Source organism: Pantherophis guttatus, chromosome 3 (assembly GCF_059756535.1).
Source record: "Pantherophis guttatus breed Tessera chromosome 3, ASM5975653v1, whole genome shotgun sequence".
Lineage (NCBI taxonomy): Eukaryota > Metazoa > Chordata > Lepidosauria > Squamata > Colubridae > Pantherophis > Pantherophis guttatus.
In genome coordinates, this window is record NC_142065.1 from 131,404,416 (window position 1) to 131,417,943 (window position 13,528).

A 13,528-nucleotide genomic window follows, 5' to 3' on the forward strand; every position below is an offset into this window, starting at 1 on the left:
GCAAGTGTAGAAAATTGCAAAACGGCATGGGAATGCTCGCAACGAGTCTGCGCGGTTCTCTGGCCAGTTCAAGTCTTTCCGGACCGTCTACGTAGTTTCGCACATGCGCGTTGTTCATTTCTTCTTTGACGTCGTCATGGAAGGTTCTCTCCATTGCAGCTCGCTCGCTCCGTTCCTCTTCAGACGAGTCGGTCTCTGGCTCGGTCTTAGGAGTTCTGATGGCGGCGGCTGTTCTTTTCTTTCTTTTGGGTGCGTTGGCACTTGCTTCGGTCTGCGGTGTAGGGCGGAATCGACATGGCTCTCTGGGCTCGGGCGTCGTCGTTCTCGAAGTCAGGATGGGAGCGTGCAGGTCTTGAAGCATCGGCTTGTTCGCTTGCTTCTTCGTTGGCGCTTTGGAAATTTTTAATTTTGGCCCGAATGCGGCAAAAAGCGTCTTCATTGCTGACTTTACTTGGGATTTCGTTAAGTCGTTTTCATTTTCTGATTCTGGCTCTTCCGAAGAGTTTGAATCCTCCTTTTCACTTTCGTTGTCTGATAACGTTTTTGGCGCCAGAAATTTTGAACTGAGCATTTTGATTGGCTCTGCTTCGCTCACTTTGGAGGCTTGTTGAAACCAAGATGGCTGCCATTCAAAATTTCGCGCGGGATCACATCTTTTCTTTTTCATAACGACTTTCTCTGTAGTCACATCACTCACAGTTTTTTGGTCTTTGGGTTTCTCTTTAGCGATGTTTTTCTCTCTCGCTGCTCCGCTGTTCTTCAGCATTTCTTGGAGGTTCGCGATGAGGCTTTCATCATTCTTCTGGCTTTTTAAAATCTTTAGTATCTCTGACCTGAGTTCGTTATTTTCTATTTCGATTTCTTCCTGGCCATCATTTTCATTTATTAGTTCTTCTTCTTCAGTGGTGTATTCTTCGGATTCTCTCGAAATCGCGTTTGTGGATTCGTTGATTATTTCTTGTTCAATTTCTATTTCTTTGCTGTAGGCCCTGGTGTTGGGCCTATCTTTCTTAGACATTTTTAGTTATTTATTGAGTCAATTAACCATCCTCTGCTACCAGTTTGTTGCAATATTTTTAGGATCAGACTCAATAATAATATTTAGAGTTAGAGATTCAAATATATTTCTCTTTAATTATAGTAGGCATTCTATATTCACTGAATATTCACAGATAGAAGCAAGGAAAATGGCGAAGGTGGCTCCTTATATATACAAAGGGTGGAGCCAAGAGTAGGAGTGGTGAATTATGAATACATTAAGAAACAAAGAATAAGTTAACCCCTGATATCCCATATATACATTATTTACACATTAGGGAATAAGGCATTTACATCTGACAGTTACATTGGCCTCATAAAAAATAGCCATGATGGTGCTGCCTTCCTCTTTCAGTAATATTGCTGTGATTGCCTCTAAAATTAGTGGAGGAATGAACTCAACCAAAAGCACTTGCTCACAGACCAAGCTGTAAGGGAAGCAGATAAGTTTGTCTAGGTCAGGAAACAATATATTTAGCACAGATGTTAAATTTCAGAACAGCCATTATTATCTAGACATGAAATTATATGTTAAAAGAAAAGATGTTCAAATAGACTGCCAATTAAAGCATATTAAAAGGATTGGAGAAAAAGACACACTGCTGTGAAAAGAGAATGAGTAGACTATGAAAACACAACCATAGCAGAATGCTTAGCAAAATGCTTGTAACTATCTGGGGGGGGGGGGGGGAATGAAATTTAAAGGAAGTAAAAGGGCAGTTACTGTACCTACATCTATTAATGTATTCAGTCAGCTCTATGCATCTGTGAGTTAAACTAAAAACAGTAACACAAAGTTGCAAATTTGAAAAAGAAATATTAAAAAAAACAATAAATGGAAAGAGTATTTTTGCTAATTTAAAAAATATATATAAAAAGACTACTTGCATAAAATCTAAATGTGATCAGATAGGCAACTTTGCTGAATTCCCTAAGCTTTGATCAAAGTAGCTAAATTTACAGCATATTTACAGCATATTTACGGATCTCACTGACTCACAGCTTCCATCCAAGGACATGAACTTCCTGTTACAAAGACTTAGAAATATTGTAGGATCTATCTTTTACTACTTATTAGAATAATTAGAAGTTGCTATGTGGAGTTGGTATTCTGGCTCATCTACAAGCATGTTTTGAAATATTATGTAAAAAGGGAACAGGAAATAAATACAGAATTTCAAATCTATAATTCTGATTCTTATACATTAAACAATTTAGACATCCCAGCCATATTTAAATTCTTTTAATGTTAAATTACTTGAATAGAGTTCCACTGCTTTAGTGGGCCCACTCACTGGCTGGTTTATATCGCTTAGCCAAAGTTTGATTTGCCTAGTTTTGGCTTAGTATGTTGCACAAACTCAGACAACTGAAATTCAAGCAAACCGGGTCTTAGTATGATTCATAAACTCATTCTACTTATAGTTATAAATCTAAGAATATTTTACTTATGGATGGATAAACCACTAGTTTTATTTAGAAAGAAAATGATTAAAAGTCAGGAGTGTTTATTAAAAACTAGACAATAATCTATGACTGTTTTCTAATCTATGAGATTTTCTTTCCGGATTCCTCAATACTTTCAACAACGGCAGAACTAATGTACTTGAAAAGTTCTTAGAAATTCAGGAAGATATTCAGAGATGTATCTGTTCTGAAAGTAGCCTATGTTGATCTGTATAGTACAGTCAAGCATCAGGAGTTGAGCACAGGAAATCTTTCATGGCATTTTGCATTACGCCATAAAATACTTTTTGTCAACTTTTGTGTCATAGAGTGTTTTACAAAATTTGCCAAATCTTATTCTTAAAAAATTTAAAAAGCAATTCCATGGGAGACATAATTCCTCAATTTTGGATGCATTCTGTAAGTTAGCCCATTTGAGGTACCTTGATTGAAAAGATTTTGCCCTATGATGTACAATTTTCCCCAGATAAAGGTTACAGACATGAAAGTTTTAGCAATATATGGATAAGCTAGATCAGCGCTGCTTAGTTTTTGAAAAAGTTAATATTAATGAGTCCATTATTTAATCTTTAACACTTGAATGCAACTGAAAGAAGACTGCATTTTTCTTGGGGCTTGTTTAAGATGCAATTGTCTCAAATTTTGGCTAAAGCAAGTTAAATAGGGACTTTCCTTCATTCATCTCACCTTATTAGATAGGTTCTATTCTATCCTAAAAGAGAAATTAATGATAATTTTGTTTGTGTTGGTCTTTCCTTCTCAGCATTATTAGAGTTGAGTCGTGATAAAATTTTAATTTAACTGAACCAAATGATTTAGGATTTAGATATGCAAAATAAAAGAGCTACTATTTCCCACCCCTTTTATAGTACGATTGATTCCCCTCCCTGGATTGTCCTAGATATTTTTTTCAATATTATATATGCCCCTCAAAGGAGACAATTTGTCATGGCATGAATTGAGATGTTACCTATTAGAGAAACCACTGGTATTTAAAAGTCTCCCTTATGAAAGCTGTTGTTTTTTTTCTGTTCAGGCAGGGAGAAAGAATCTGTTTCACATGTGCTGTTACAATGTCTGTTTTACCCAGTGACAATTGAACTTAATATTTACAATTGTTAAAAACTTTAATTCTGTTGTAACAAAGAGGGCTGTCATTGTGTGACTGGATTCTTTTAGAACTGAATGTGTATTCAAGAGTACAAGGATGACAATTGACACAAGGTAACCAAGGCAGTAGAGGCTTTTATGCTTTTTCACTATATGCAACAAAACTATTTACAATAGATATTTACAACAAGATCCTGGTTTTTACCTAGTTTTAGATTTCTTCTCAACTCTTTTCTAAAGATTACTTCCTTCTAAATCTTCTCCTAAATGCTTCACTTCTTCTTCCTTCAATTTGTCTGCATTGCCCATTTCTGGAATCACCACAAGAGAATTAAAGGAAGGAATGTGCTGGATTTATGAACGAGTGTGCTAAATGCTGTTAATATTCTTTCTTTGGATCTCTTCAGATGATCATCATCTGCATCTCCTCTGTTAGGAGATGAACTTCTCTTGGGCATCTTTTTCTTATTCTTTCCCTAGAGACTAGGGCTTTGCCGAAGAGTCTGACACTCTGTCCATAGCCAGCCATCTCCCTCCTACCCATATGCCATCTCTCTGGGATTTTGCTTCTATTCCCCCAGGAAAGTCATCTGTTTTCTGCTCTCTTTCTACAACCACAAACTGACAACTGCTCCACACACATCAACATTTCTTCTAGATTTTCTTTCTGGCTTCTCCAGCCATTCCATTCTACAATAGTCTTTGTAGTTGTCATTTTGTCTCTTCATTTCTCCTCTCATTTTTTTCCCACTCTTGCTTGCTCTCCAATTTTGGGTTAAACTAGTATCATGTTGTCCAGCAACTAACGAGATCTTCATCCCAGGGATCTAGATCCCCACACCTATATGCAAGGCCTGGCCAATGGCAATGCTGTCTATGTCTGCCCCACAACAATTCTGGCTAGCAGCCAGGTCAACACATCAGCCCTTGGGACAGTACACCTGTCCTTCAAGGCTAGAATTGAGCTTCTTCTTTTTTTCTCTTTCTCCATTTGCTGACACACACAACGAGTTACACCAGATCACTAAAAACATGCTATAATGCCATTGCTCTTCTTTAGGGTGACCATTCTTCAGAAACGTCTAAGAAGATTGTAAAATTGCTGTCAATTGCTATAACTGATAGAAGTCATCTAGTTTCTCCCCCATGCTATTGTTAACTGTATTTTCTTGTAATACTTTCTGTCAATATTTTTCTTCTTTTACGGTATTTATGGTATTGTTGGTCTTTTTCATGTATTTGGTATTGAATCATAAATAAATTTTAACTTGACATAAAGTAATATTAGTTAAAGAGCAGTTCACTGACATAAAGTGGGACTCAGTTCCATGGGTAAATGTGAAATGAACAGCTAAAATAAATTAAGTAGGACAAAGATAGGAATGAAGAATAAAGCTTTTTTGTAGTTTAACGGTTCAAAGTTTAATTTAAGGTCATTAACTGATAAATGGGATGTTGTGAGAAAATGCTAATGCTATTGATTTTAGAAAAATCATAACATTCATTAATGAAAAATAGTATGCAATATGCAATACTTTTAAAGCATTTAAGAAATAATGAATAATGGATGATTTTTCTCAAAAGATATTGAATATGATGAGAAAAAAACTATTATTTCATGTCAAAAAAATCTTTTCATACTATATTCATATAGAGAAAATGTGTGAAGATCTTCGTCAAACATCTACAAAATGCCAACAGTAGGGACCTCGTTAATTTCAAGAAAAAGAGTGGTACAGATTGTAGAGAGCAAGCATGTATGTCCATGAATTATTATAAAATGATACTCTGTGGTAGTGGGAACTTACAATATAATATCTTCCAATTACCATAGGGACTGAGTAAGTCTTAATATTGCAAGCATTCTATCAAGCATCCTGATCCCAAATTACTTAATGCTTTATATGTCATAACTACAATATGGTTTGATGCTAACTGGCAGCTAGTGCAATTGCTTTTACAGAAATTTAACATGTTATATGAACAGGCATTCTACTCAGCAATATGGCTGCTATTTTATGCCTAGCTGTAACATCCAGGGCAAGGGTAGTCCTATGAACAGTACATTACAAAAATGAAACATAAGATTGGCAATACCTGCACAACAGTAGCTTGGTTGGCTCTGTTCAGGAAAAGGCATAATTAGTGCATGTGCCACAGAAGTTATCTGGGCACTCAATGACAGCTCTGAGTTTATGAGTACATTTAAATGACAAACAAACTCTTGTTGAGGGATTGCAACCATTTGAGAATTTGGGAAATGCCAACATGGTCTTCCTCTTGTGAAGATTTAATACAAAAATTTTGAGGTCATTGGTGTTCATTAATTGTACCTGCCCTGTGGAATGAACTGCCCCCGGAATTGCACAAGATCTCCGACCTCCGTGTATTTCGCTGTGCCCTCAAGACCCTGCTGCTCTGCCAGGCTGGGCTATCAATGTAAAGGATTTTAAATTGGGTGTTTTAAATTTTTGGGTTTTAATTTGGCCGAAATTATTTAATAATTTTAATTATTTTTTAATTGATGTCTGTATATTTTTGTGTTTTTAATAGGCTGTACACCACCCTGAGTCCTTCGGGAGAAGGGCGGTATAGAAATAAAATTATTATTATTATTATTATTATTATTATTATTATTATTATTATTATTATTATTATTATTATTATTATTATTATTATTATTATTATTATTAAAGCTGTATTTCTCAATAAATCAACCATAATTCTGAGAGAAACATCCGCTGTAGGAAAAATCAATGGCAAAAGCCAATGGGGAACATTATACATTTTATTTAAATAAACCTATTTTTAAATTTTACAAAAACTGTTTTTATCAATACATGGGCATTGACTTCACAATATTAATTTCGCAAATATATTTTCCCCAAAATATTTTATCCTAATAGGACAAAATTCTCTTAACATAGAGACAGCCTCTTCAGGAATGAACCGATCACTGACTCCTTTCGAGGTGGTGGAACTATTCCATTACATAATACATCTACAACTCTCTGTATCCATTCAAGAATAGGCAATACATTACAAACATTTTACCCATATACTATGAAAACTGGAAACAATCCCACTCATTTATCTCAGGTGACACATACTAGATACTTCAGTACAATGGATATCAAAAACAGTGTTTTAAGGACCATGAAAATAAATTATTGTATCCTCAAAATGTCTCACTAATCTGTTACAATGGGTGTATGAGGACTCCTGCACTGAGCCTTGCAGAGTAAATGGCAATAAGAAAATTTGTTTGTTTGTTTGTTTGTTTGTTTGTTTGTTTTCTGAAGAATTATGCCTGGCTACCTAAGAAAGCAATGGAGGATACAAAATAAGACTTTTGTTGCCATTGTAGATGTAACTGAATATACTAAGCCAAACTCAGTTAGTTTCAATATAAATTTGAACCATATACAATCCAGTTATTTCTTGGCTAGCTTTATTTCTATTTCCAGAAAACCTGAGAATGTGTTTGTATGTTAGATTTCATATAGCAAAAACACTTAGACTTACATACGGCTTCACAGTGCTTTACAGCCCTCTCTAAGCAGTTTACTGAATCAGCATATTGCCACCAACAATCTGGATCCCCATTTTACCGACCTCGGAAGGATGGAAGACTGAGTCAACCTTTAGCTAACTGCCGAACTGCTGGCAGTCATCAATCAGCAGAAGTAGCCTGCAATACTGTGTTCTAACCACTGCGTCACCACGGCTCTCCAACATTGTCAAAGAGTACATTTAGTGATTGTCTCAATGGCTCTTTCAGGGTCCAGCTACATATATAAAAATCCTAAGCAAATGAACCTATCATCTTAGAAGCTGAGGAGCCTAATGTACCATGAGGCAATGGATACAGACCTTTACATTCCTGATCTAATTGTAGAAAAGGCAATACATTTAGGATTGGGAACAAGATCAGATCTGGATTAAAATATAAAAGATTGAAAGCTGGAACTGAAGCAAAAGTTTTGCAGAGTCCAATCATAATTAATCAGGGCTATTATGAGATGTCCCTGGATGGAATGAGAAAGTTACTTGGGTACTCTGCCAATGGCACCATTTCTAAAATTGTACTTTTCCTGGCTCTTGGATGAAACATGACATCTGCTACCCTTGAACCTGATATTTTTGGTACTTCTTGCTGGAATTTTAATTCTTATCATGGATTAGAAACATTACTACTGCTTGGTTCCCTGCTATTCTCAATCTCAATTTTCAGGATGATGTACAATTTATAACCATTAATATATCTGTGATTTACAACCCACTTGTTTGCAGTTCATTGAACTGAGTTAAGCTTTGAAAGGCCCTTCTGTTTTCTCAGCCCTTCTGTTTTCTCAATGTTCCTGATGATTAATATATCATCAGGAACATTAATGGAATAATTGATACTTGCTTCAGGAAAATACACTGGAAATTCAAGAATCTATCAGATTTCATAAACCTCTGGAGTCAGGACATCTTAATAGATCCTCCTCTGGAATGGGGGAAAAGAAACTTCATCAGGTGGTAATCTAAGCATATACCCACTTCCTTAATATCCATGCAGAAAAAAAACTACATCTAAGGGGTACACATCCCCAAAACTGTGAAAACTTGCGACAAAATTATACTTTTTACTGTGGCATTGGGAAAGCAATAATATTGTCTGTATTAAATTACTTTGATCTGAAGTTTACCCTCAAATTAAACAATTTTTATTTTAGTCCTGGTCTAGTTTGCTGTTTTGGAATGTAATTTCTGCTATACATAAGTGTGATTCTTGATCCAAATGAAGGTGCATCCTGATCTAGGCTGCACTCATACTGATACTCCCATATAAAAATTAACACAGGCCAGTAATAAATGTCTATATAGGCACACACACACACATATTGCAGCATTATTAAGTATACAAAACTAGGCTGTTATAAGGTGATAGTTTACAATTTATACTGATCTAAGCCACCTATTTATTGAAGTGAATTGCATAAGTTATCTTGATTGAAAGACATTCAACCCTGCAGCTGTATGTCCGAAAACAGCTAATGGTTAATTAATACCGGATTCTTTGACCTGCAGATGTATTAGCAAGCCTCTATGCAACTTGCCATTGTAACAAGAAAGTTACCCTTACTTGTTCTTACTGAATGTCAAAAGGTGCCACCACCATGCTATCACCTCGTCATATAAGAGGTAGCATGTCTAGTCTGGGAGCTTAACCCCGCCTACTACAATATTATGATGATTCAACCCAGCGGCAAAACCAGAAACCGGATTCTTCACTTCCTCTTTTCTGCAGTGCTTTTCTAAAGCAGCCCCCCCCAGGCGCTGTCCGTGGTGCTGATGAGCAGCCCGTGGAGTTACTACTATTTCACTAATCGTATTTGAAGAAGCAGTATGCCTTAAGGGAGATATAACAAACGGAGCGGGGGCGGAGGCGCGTGCGGGACCCCCCCTCCTTTTCTGCTTCTTCCTCCCTGAAAGTCATTTAAGGCATCTTAACCTGTCATTTAGAAGCATGAGACTCTCTGTGGTTCCCAATCGGGTCTCAGGACTACAATTGCTGCCTGATTTGGGGGGGGGCAGGATGGGGGGGGATGGCAGGCTGCAAATCTGCCTGCCCATCCTTGTCAATGGAAGACTCTCCCCCCCTCTCCCCGTTCCTCTCTGAGCCCGTCTCTACCCCAGAGCTCACCTGCTCAGCGCCCTGGAAGCAGATCTTGCAGATGGGGCCGGCACCGCCCCCGCCGGCTTCCCAGCTGCTGTTACTACACACCGAGCGGGTCTCGGGTTTCTCGCTCTGGCCAGTCCCGCCCTTCGCGGAGCGGTTACTAGGGCCCGGCCCGGGCGGGACTCCAGTCGCTTTCCCAGCTGCTGTCCCAGGCGGCACAGAAGGCGAGGTGGGTTTTTGCTGCGGTAGATCCCCGCCGCCGGGGCTACCACCGTCTCCCCCACCGGAGCTCATGGGGGACACCGGTGTCTGACAGACCCCCCCCCTTTTTTTTTCTTCACCCGCCTGCCCTGCCCGGTCGCCGCCCCCTCCTGCTCTGCGGAGGGGACAGGGCGAGAGCGAAAGAGAGGCGAGGCAGGCACGAGCCGCCTGCTGGCTGGCTGGCTGGCTGGCTGGCTGACGAGGGCAAGCGAAGCGGTCACCGCGTGTCAGCGTCCTCCTCCCTCCCACCCCATCCCTCGGTTTGGTGCGGGCGCGAGATTCCCCGCTTCTGACGCCAGCGGCTGCCTCAGAATGCGGTGGGTGAGAAACCGTTAGAGACCGTTACCGGGCGCGAGCGAAAGGGGGGAGGAAGACGGAGAGGGGGTGGGAGGTGGGGAAACTCCGCCACCTGCACGCGACACGTGCCTCCTCGCGACCACCTTCCTCCCCCTCCCCCCCCACCCCGACGATAAATGCTCTTTTCTACCCCCCACAGCCAACGAAGCAGCCATTCCCCTCAGAGGGCGCCAGATGCCTCCTGCCGACTTCATCATGTACCTCCTCCTAGGGTCCCAGTGCGCTTCCTTTTCCCCTCACAGAAGCCCCGGAGGGCCCCCCGCCAAAAGCATTGGGGAGACATTTTTTCCTCAAAAGCGCCTGCACTTCTCGCACCTGTTCTGCTCGTCTTGACGCTGGTTTACCCTCTCAGGCATGTTGAAACATGTTGAAACATGTTTCTCAGCTTGCCTTCAGAAGTTGTAGGTGCTTCACCACCGGAGGTTTTTAAGAAAAGGCTGGGCAGCCGCCTGTCTGAAATGGGATAAGGTCTCCTGCTTGAGCAAGGAGTTGGACTAGAAGACCTCCAAGGTCCCTTCCAGTTCTATTCTGACTTCCATGTCCCAGTAGTTCAAATATGAGGATTGGCTTCAGAGTAACCCACCACGTTTGTTCAGTGATCCTTGAATAATCATAATCGCAAACTCTCAAAAGTCTTGAGTATAGTAAGAATTCTTCCCATGAGTGAAGGAGAAATGTTACACCTTTGTTTGTATCTTCCTGGTTTTTTTCTTCCCCATTTTCTCTTAAATATTGAGGAGGGGGAAGAGATCAAAATGCATAAAGGCAATATTTCTCCAAGAGATGTTTTAGAAAGTAACCGTGATGTCATCATAGCACATAGTTTAAGAACTATGCAGATTCATTTATTGCATTTATAGTTTATGAATTTATGCACTTATAAACCTCCTCGGTTAAGGATAACAAAAGCAACAGCTGCATTTGAAGAAATCCTAACACTAACAAGCAATGATATAGAATAACAGAAATACAATGTAATAATTTGACTCATCCTCCTCAGGCAGGAGATCCTGATGTATATATGTCACTTTCTCCTGCTCAGAACTAGAATATAATGCACATATTCTCTGTCTCCTGCTATGTTCTCAGTTTTTCCCACTTTGCATGAAGTGCTCATGCACACCCAGTGGAAAAACAATTAGCTCAAGAAGGGGGGGGAGAGAAATAGGCTTATCCTCCAACTCACTCAATATTTGACATCTATAGACTTCAACTGAATGCCATATATGCACAAATATATCACATGTGGATGGCTTAATTGTCAAAAAGAGAATTTTAAAGCAGACAGCAAATTATTTATTTAAACCATTTGTTAATATATCCTGAAAGGACCATTTGTTAATATATCCTGAAAAGACCATTTTTTCCGCCTTATAAATGTATTTTGTTACATTATTTGCATAGTTTAAGGGGCTGATTTATTTATTACATTTATATTTTATATATTAATCCAATCAAGGCTAGCTTCTGTGGGCTACAAAAACAACAACTGCATCCAAGGAAATAGTAATACCAATAAATAATAGTATACAATAACAGAAATACAATATAAAATTAAGTACAAATTATAATTAATATAATAATCCTTAGTACCAGAAATTCTAGAGGGCTTGTCCAAAAGGCCTTTTGGAACAGTCAAGTTTCTACTATCTTTCAGAAGGCCAAAGAATAAATAATATTATTTATTTCAGAAGCCAGCAGTTCCAAAAAGGAGAGTCATCACAAAAATTGTTGCTTTGGGCACCCCTCCCATCATATTTCTGGATAATTGGGGATTTTCAACAGACATTCTCAGTGTCCCATGACTGGGCAGGCAGAATATATGCAGAATACATTCTGTATACAATAGATGGTCTTGAGGATACCCAGGCTCTGACTCATTTAGGGCTTGGGTATCTTGCCCACTGGCTATATATCAATAGCCAGTGATACTCCAAGAGCAATAGTGGTATGTGATAGTAACAAGACTGTCCAATAAGCATATTGGCCATTGGATTTTTCACCAACTGAATTTTCCAGGTCATCTTTAAGGTGGTCCCATGTAAAGCTGATATTCATTTATTTATTTAAAATAATGCCCCAGCCAAAAAGAAGAACAACCATTAAAAGGCAATGACACATGCAATATTTTAACCCAAGTCATGGAGAAAGAGCCTGATTTTCAAAGCTCTTTTGAATATGGCCAGGGTGGAGGCCAGATGTATTTTGAAGAAGAGGGGAGGATGTTCCAGAGAGCAGTGCTGTGACAGAGAAGGCATGTTTCTTAAATCCCATCAGCTGGGCCTGATAGGATCTACTTAGTAGATGGGTTCTGGGGCATGGCAACTCTGCCCAATTGTACAAGCCAGGAGAAGTCATGGAAGACAGTCCTTGGAAAACCAAGTTGTATAGCTTGAGAAACTACAGGTTTCCTGAATTACATCTGGAAGTCAAATGGTAACCAATGCAGCCCAAGGAGATATGCCCATAATCGCCCATGCCTCTGTATTCTGGATTAGATGCAGTTTCATGTATAATGTACAGCAGAATTACAGTAATTCCTGAACCACAAGGTCCTATGTTCAGTCACTCATGCTCTGATCACCTCTTCCATGGATTACTGTAATGGGCTCTACATAGAGCTTCCCTTGAGGACCATCTGGAAGCTTCCGTTGGTGCAAAATTGGTGGTGTGGACAGTCTGCACCTACATCATCATGTAATATTTGTCTGCTCCACAAATTGAATTGGCTACCAGTTTTCTTCTGAATTCAAGGTGCTAGTAATTACCTATAAAGCCCTACATGGCATAGAACTGGGATATCTGAGGGCCCACCTCTCCCAATCACATCTATGATCTATCCTATTAGGAAGTAGAAAAAAATGTGTTTTATCCAGAAAGGAATGTTATCTGTCAAGACACAGAAGGAGAGCATTTGCTGTCATATTGCTCAGCCTGTGAAACATCATCCCAGATAAAGTGAGATTGGCTCTGACTTTGTTAGCCTTTTGAAAGAGACTGAAGACATGGTCTGGAGATTCAGTGATGTTGGTGAAGAAACTGTTACGTGGTACTGTTAGGAAAATGAATGATACCATACTATCCCACAAATCATATGTTTTACAGTTTTAATAGTTTTTATTGTTAATGTTTTACAATTTGTGTGGTCATATTCTTTGGTTGTTTTTCTATTATTCTGTTATATTTTCAACTTTGTAAGCTGCCCAGAGTCAGGAAAGTGAGATAAGCAACACTATAAAACTAATGCATAAATAAAATCATGTGGGAGAAGACAAGATCATGAGTGACCCTCTTCAATGTCCCCAGTTCTAAGTTAGCCCAAAATTGATACCCCAGCTGAAATTGGACAAAAGTCATCCTGGCTACAGTTTCCAATTGCTATTCTAGAAGAAGCCATAAGTCTAAGACAAATGCAAAGTAGCAAGCCTGTTGTCCATATAGAGCACAATCCTACAAAGAGTCAAAAATAAGTCAGTCATTGTCTCTTAGGTTGAGCCTATTCCTCCCTATTCAGGTTCTGACAGTCTACAAACACTGGATCAAAGCTTCCACAATAACCTCATTCATCCCAAAGTGGAGATGTATAACTGGCCATCATCATTTCCCATTGGTTTCATACAGATGCAT

The 13,528-nt window shown here is 39.1% G+C and overlaps 1 protein-coding gene across 1 annotated transcript in view; it reads right to left on the reverse strand.

Annotated features, from left to right (window-relative positions):
* Positions 1-9,854, reverse strand: part of MARCHF11 (membrane associated ring-CH-type finger 11) — a 36,886-nt gene extending 27,032 nt beyond the window's left edge. The window contains exon 1 of the mRNA XM_034411905.3: positions 9,308-9,854. Coding sequence (XP_034267796.1) covers positions 9,308-9,577 — 270 coding nt within the window. The 5' untranslated portion in view covers positions 9,578-9,854. The remainder of the gene's footprint in view (positions 1-9,307) is intronic.
* Positions 9,855-13,528: the final 3,674 nt, after the last annotated feature.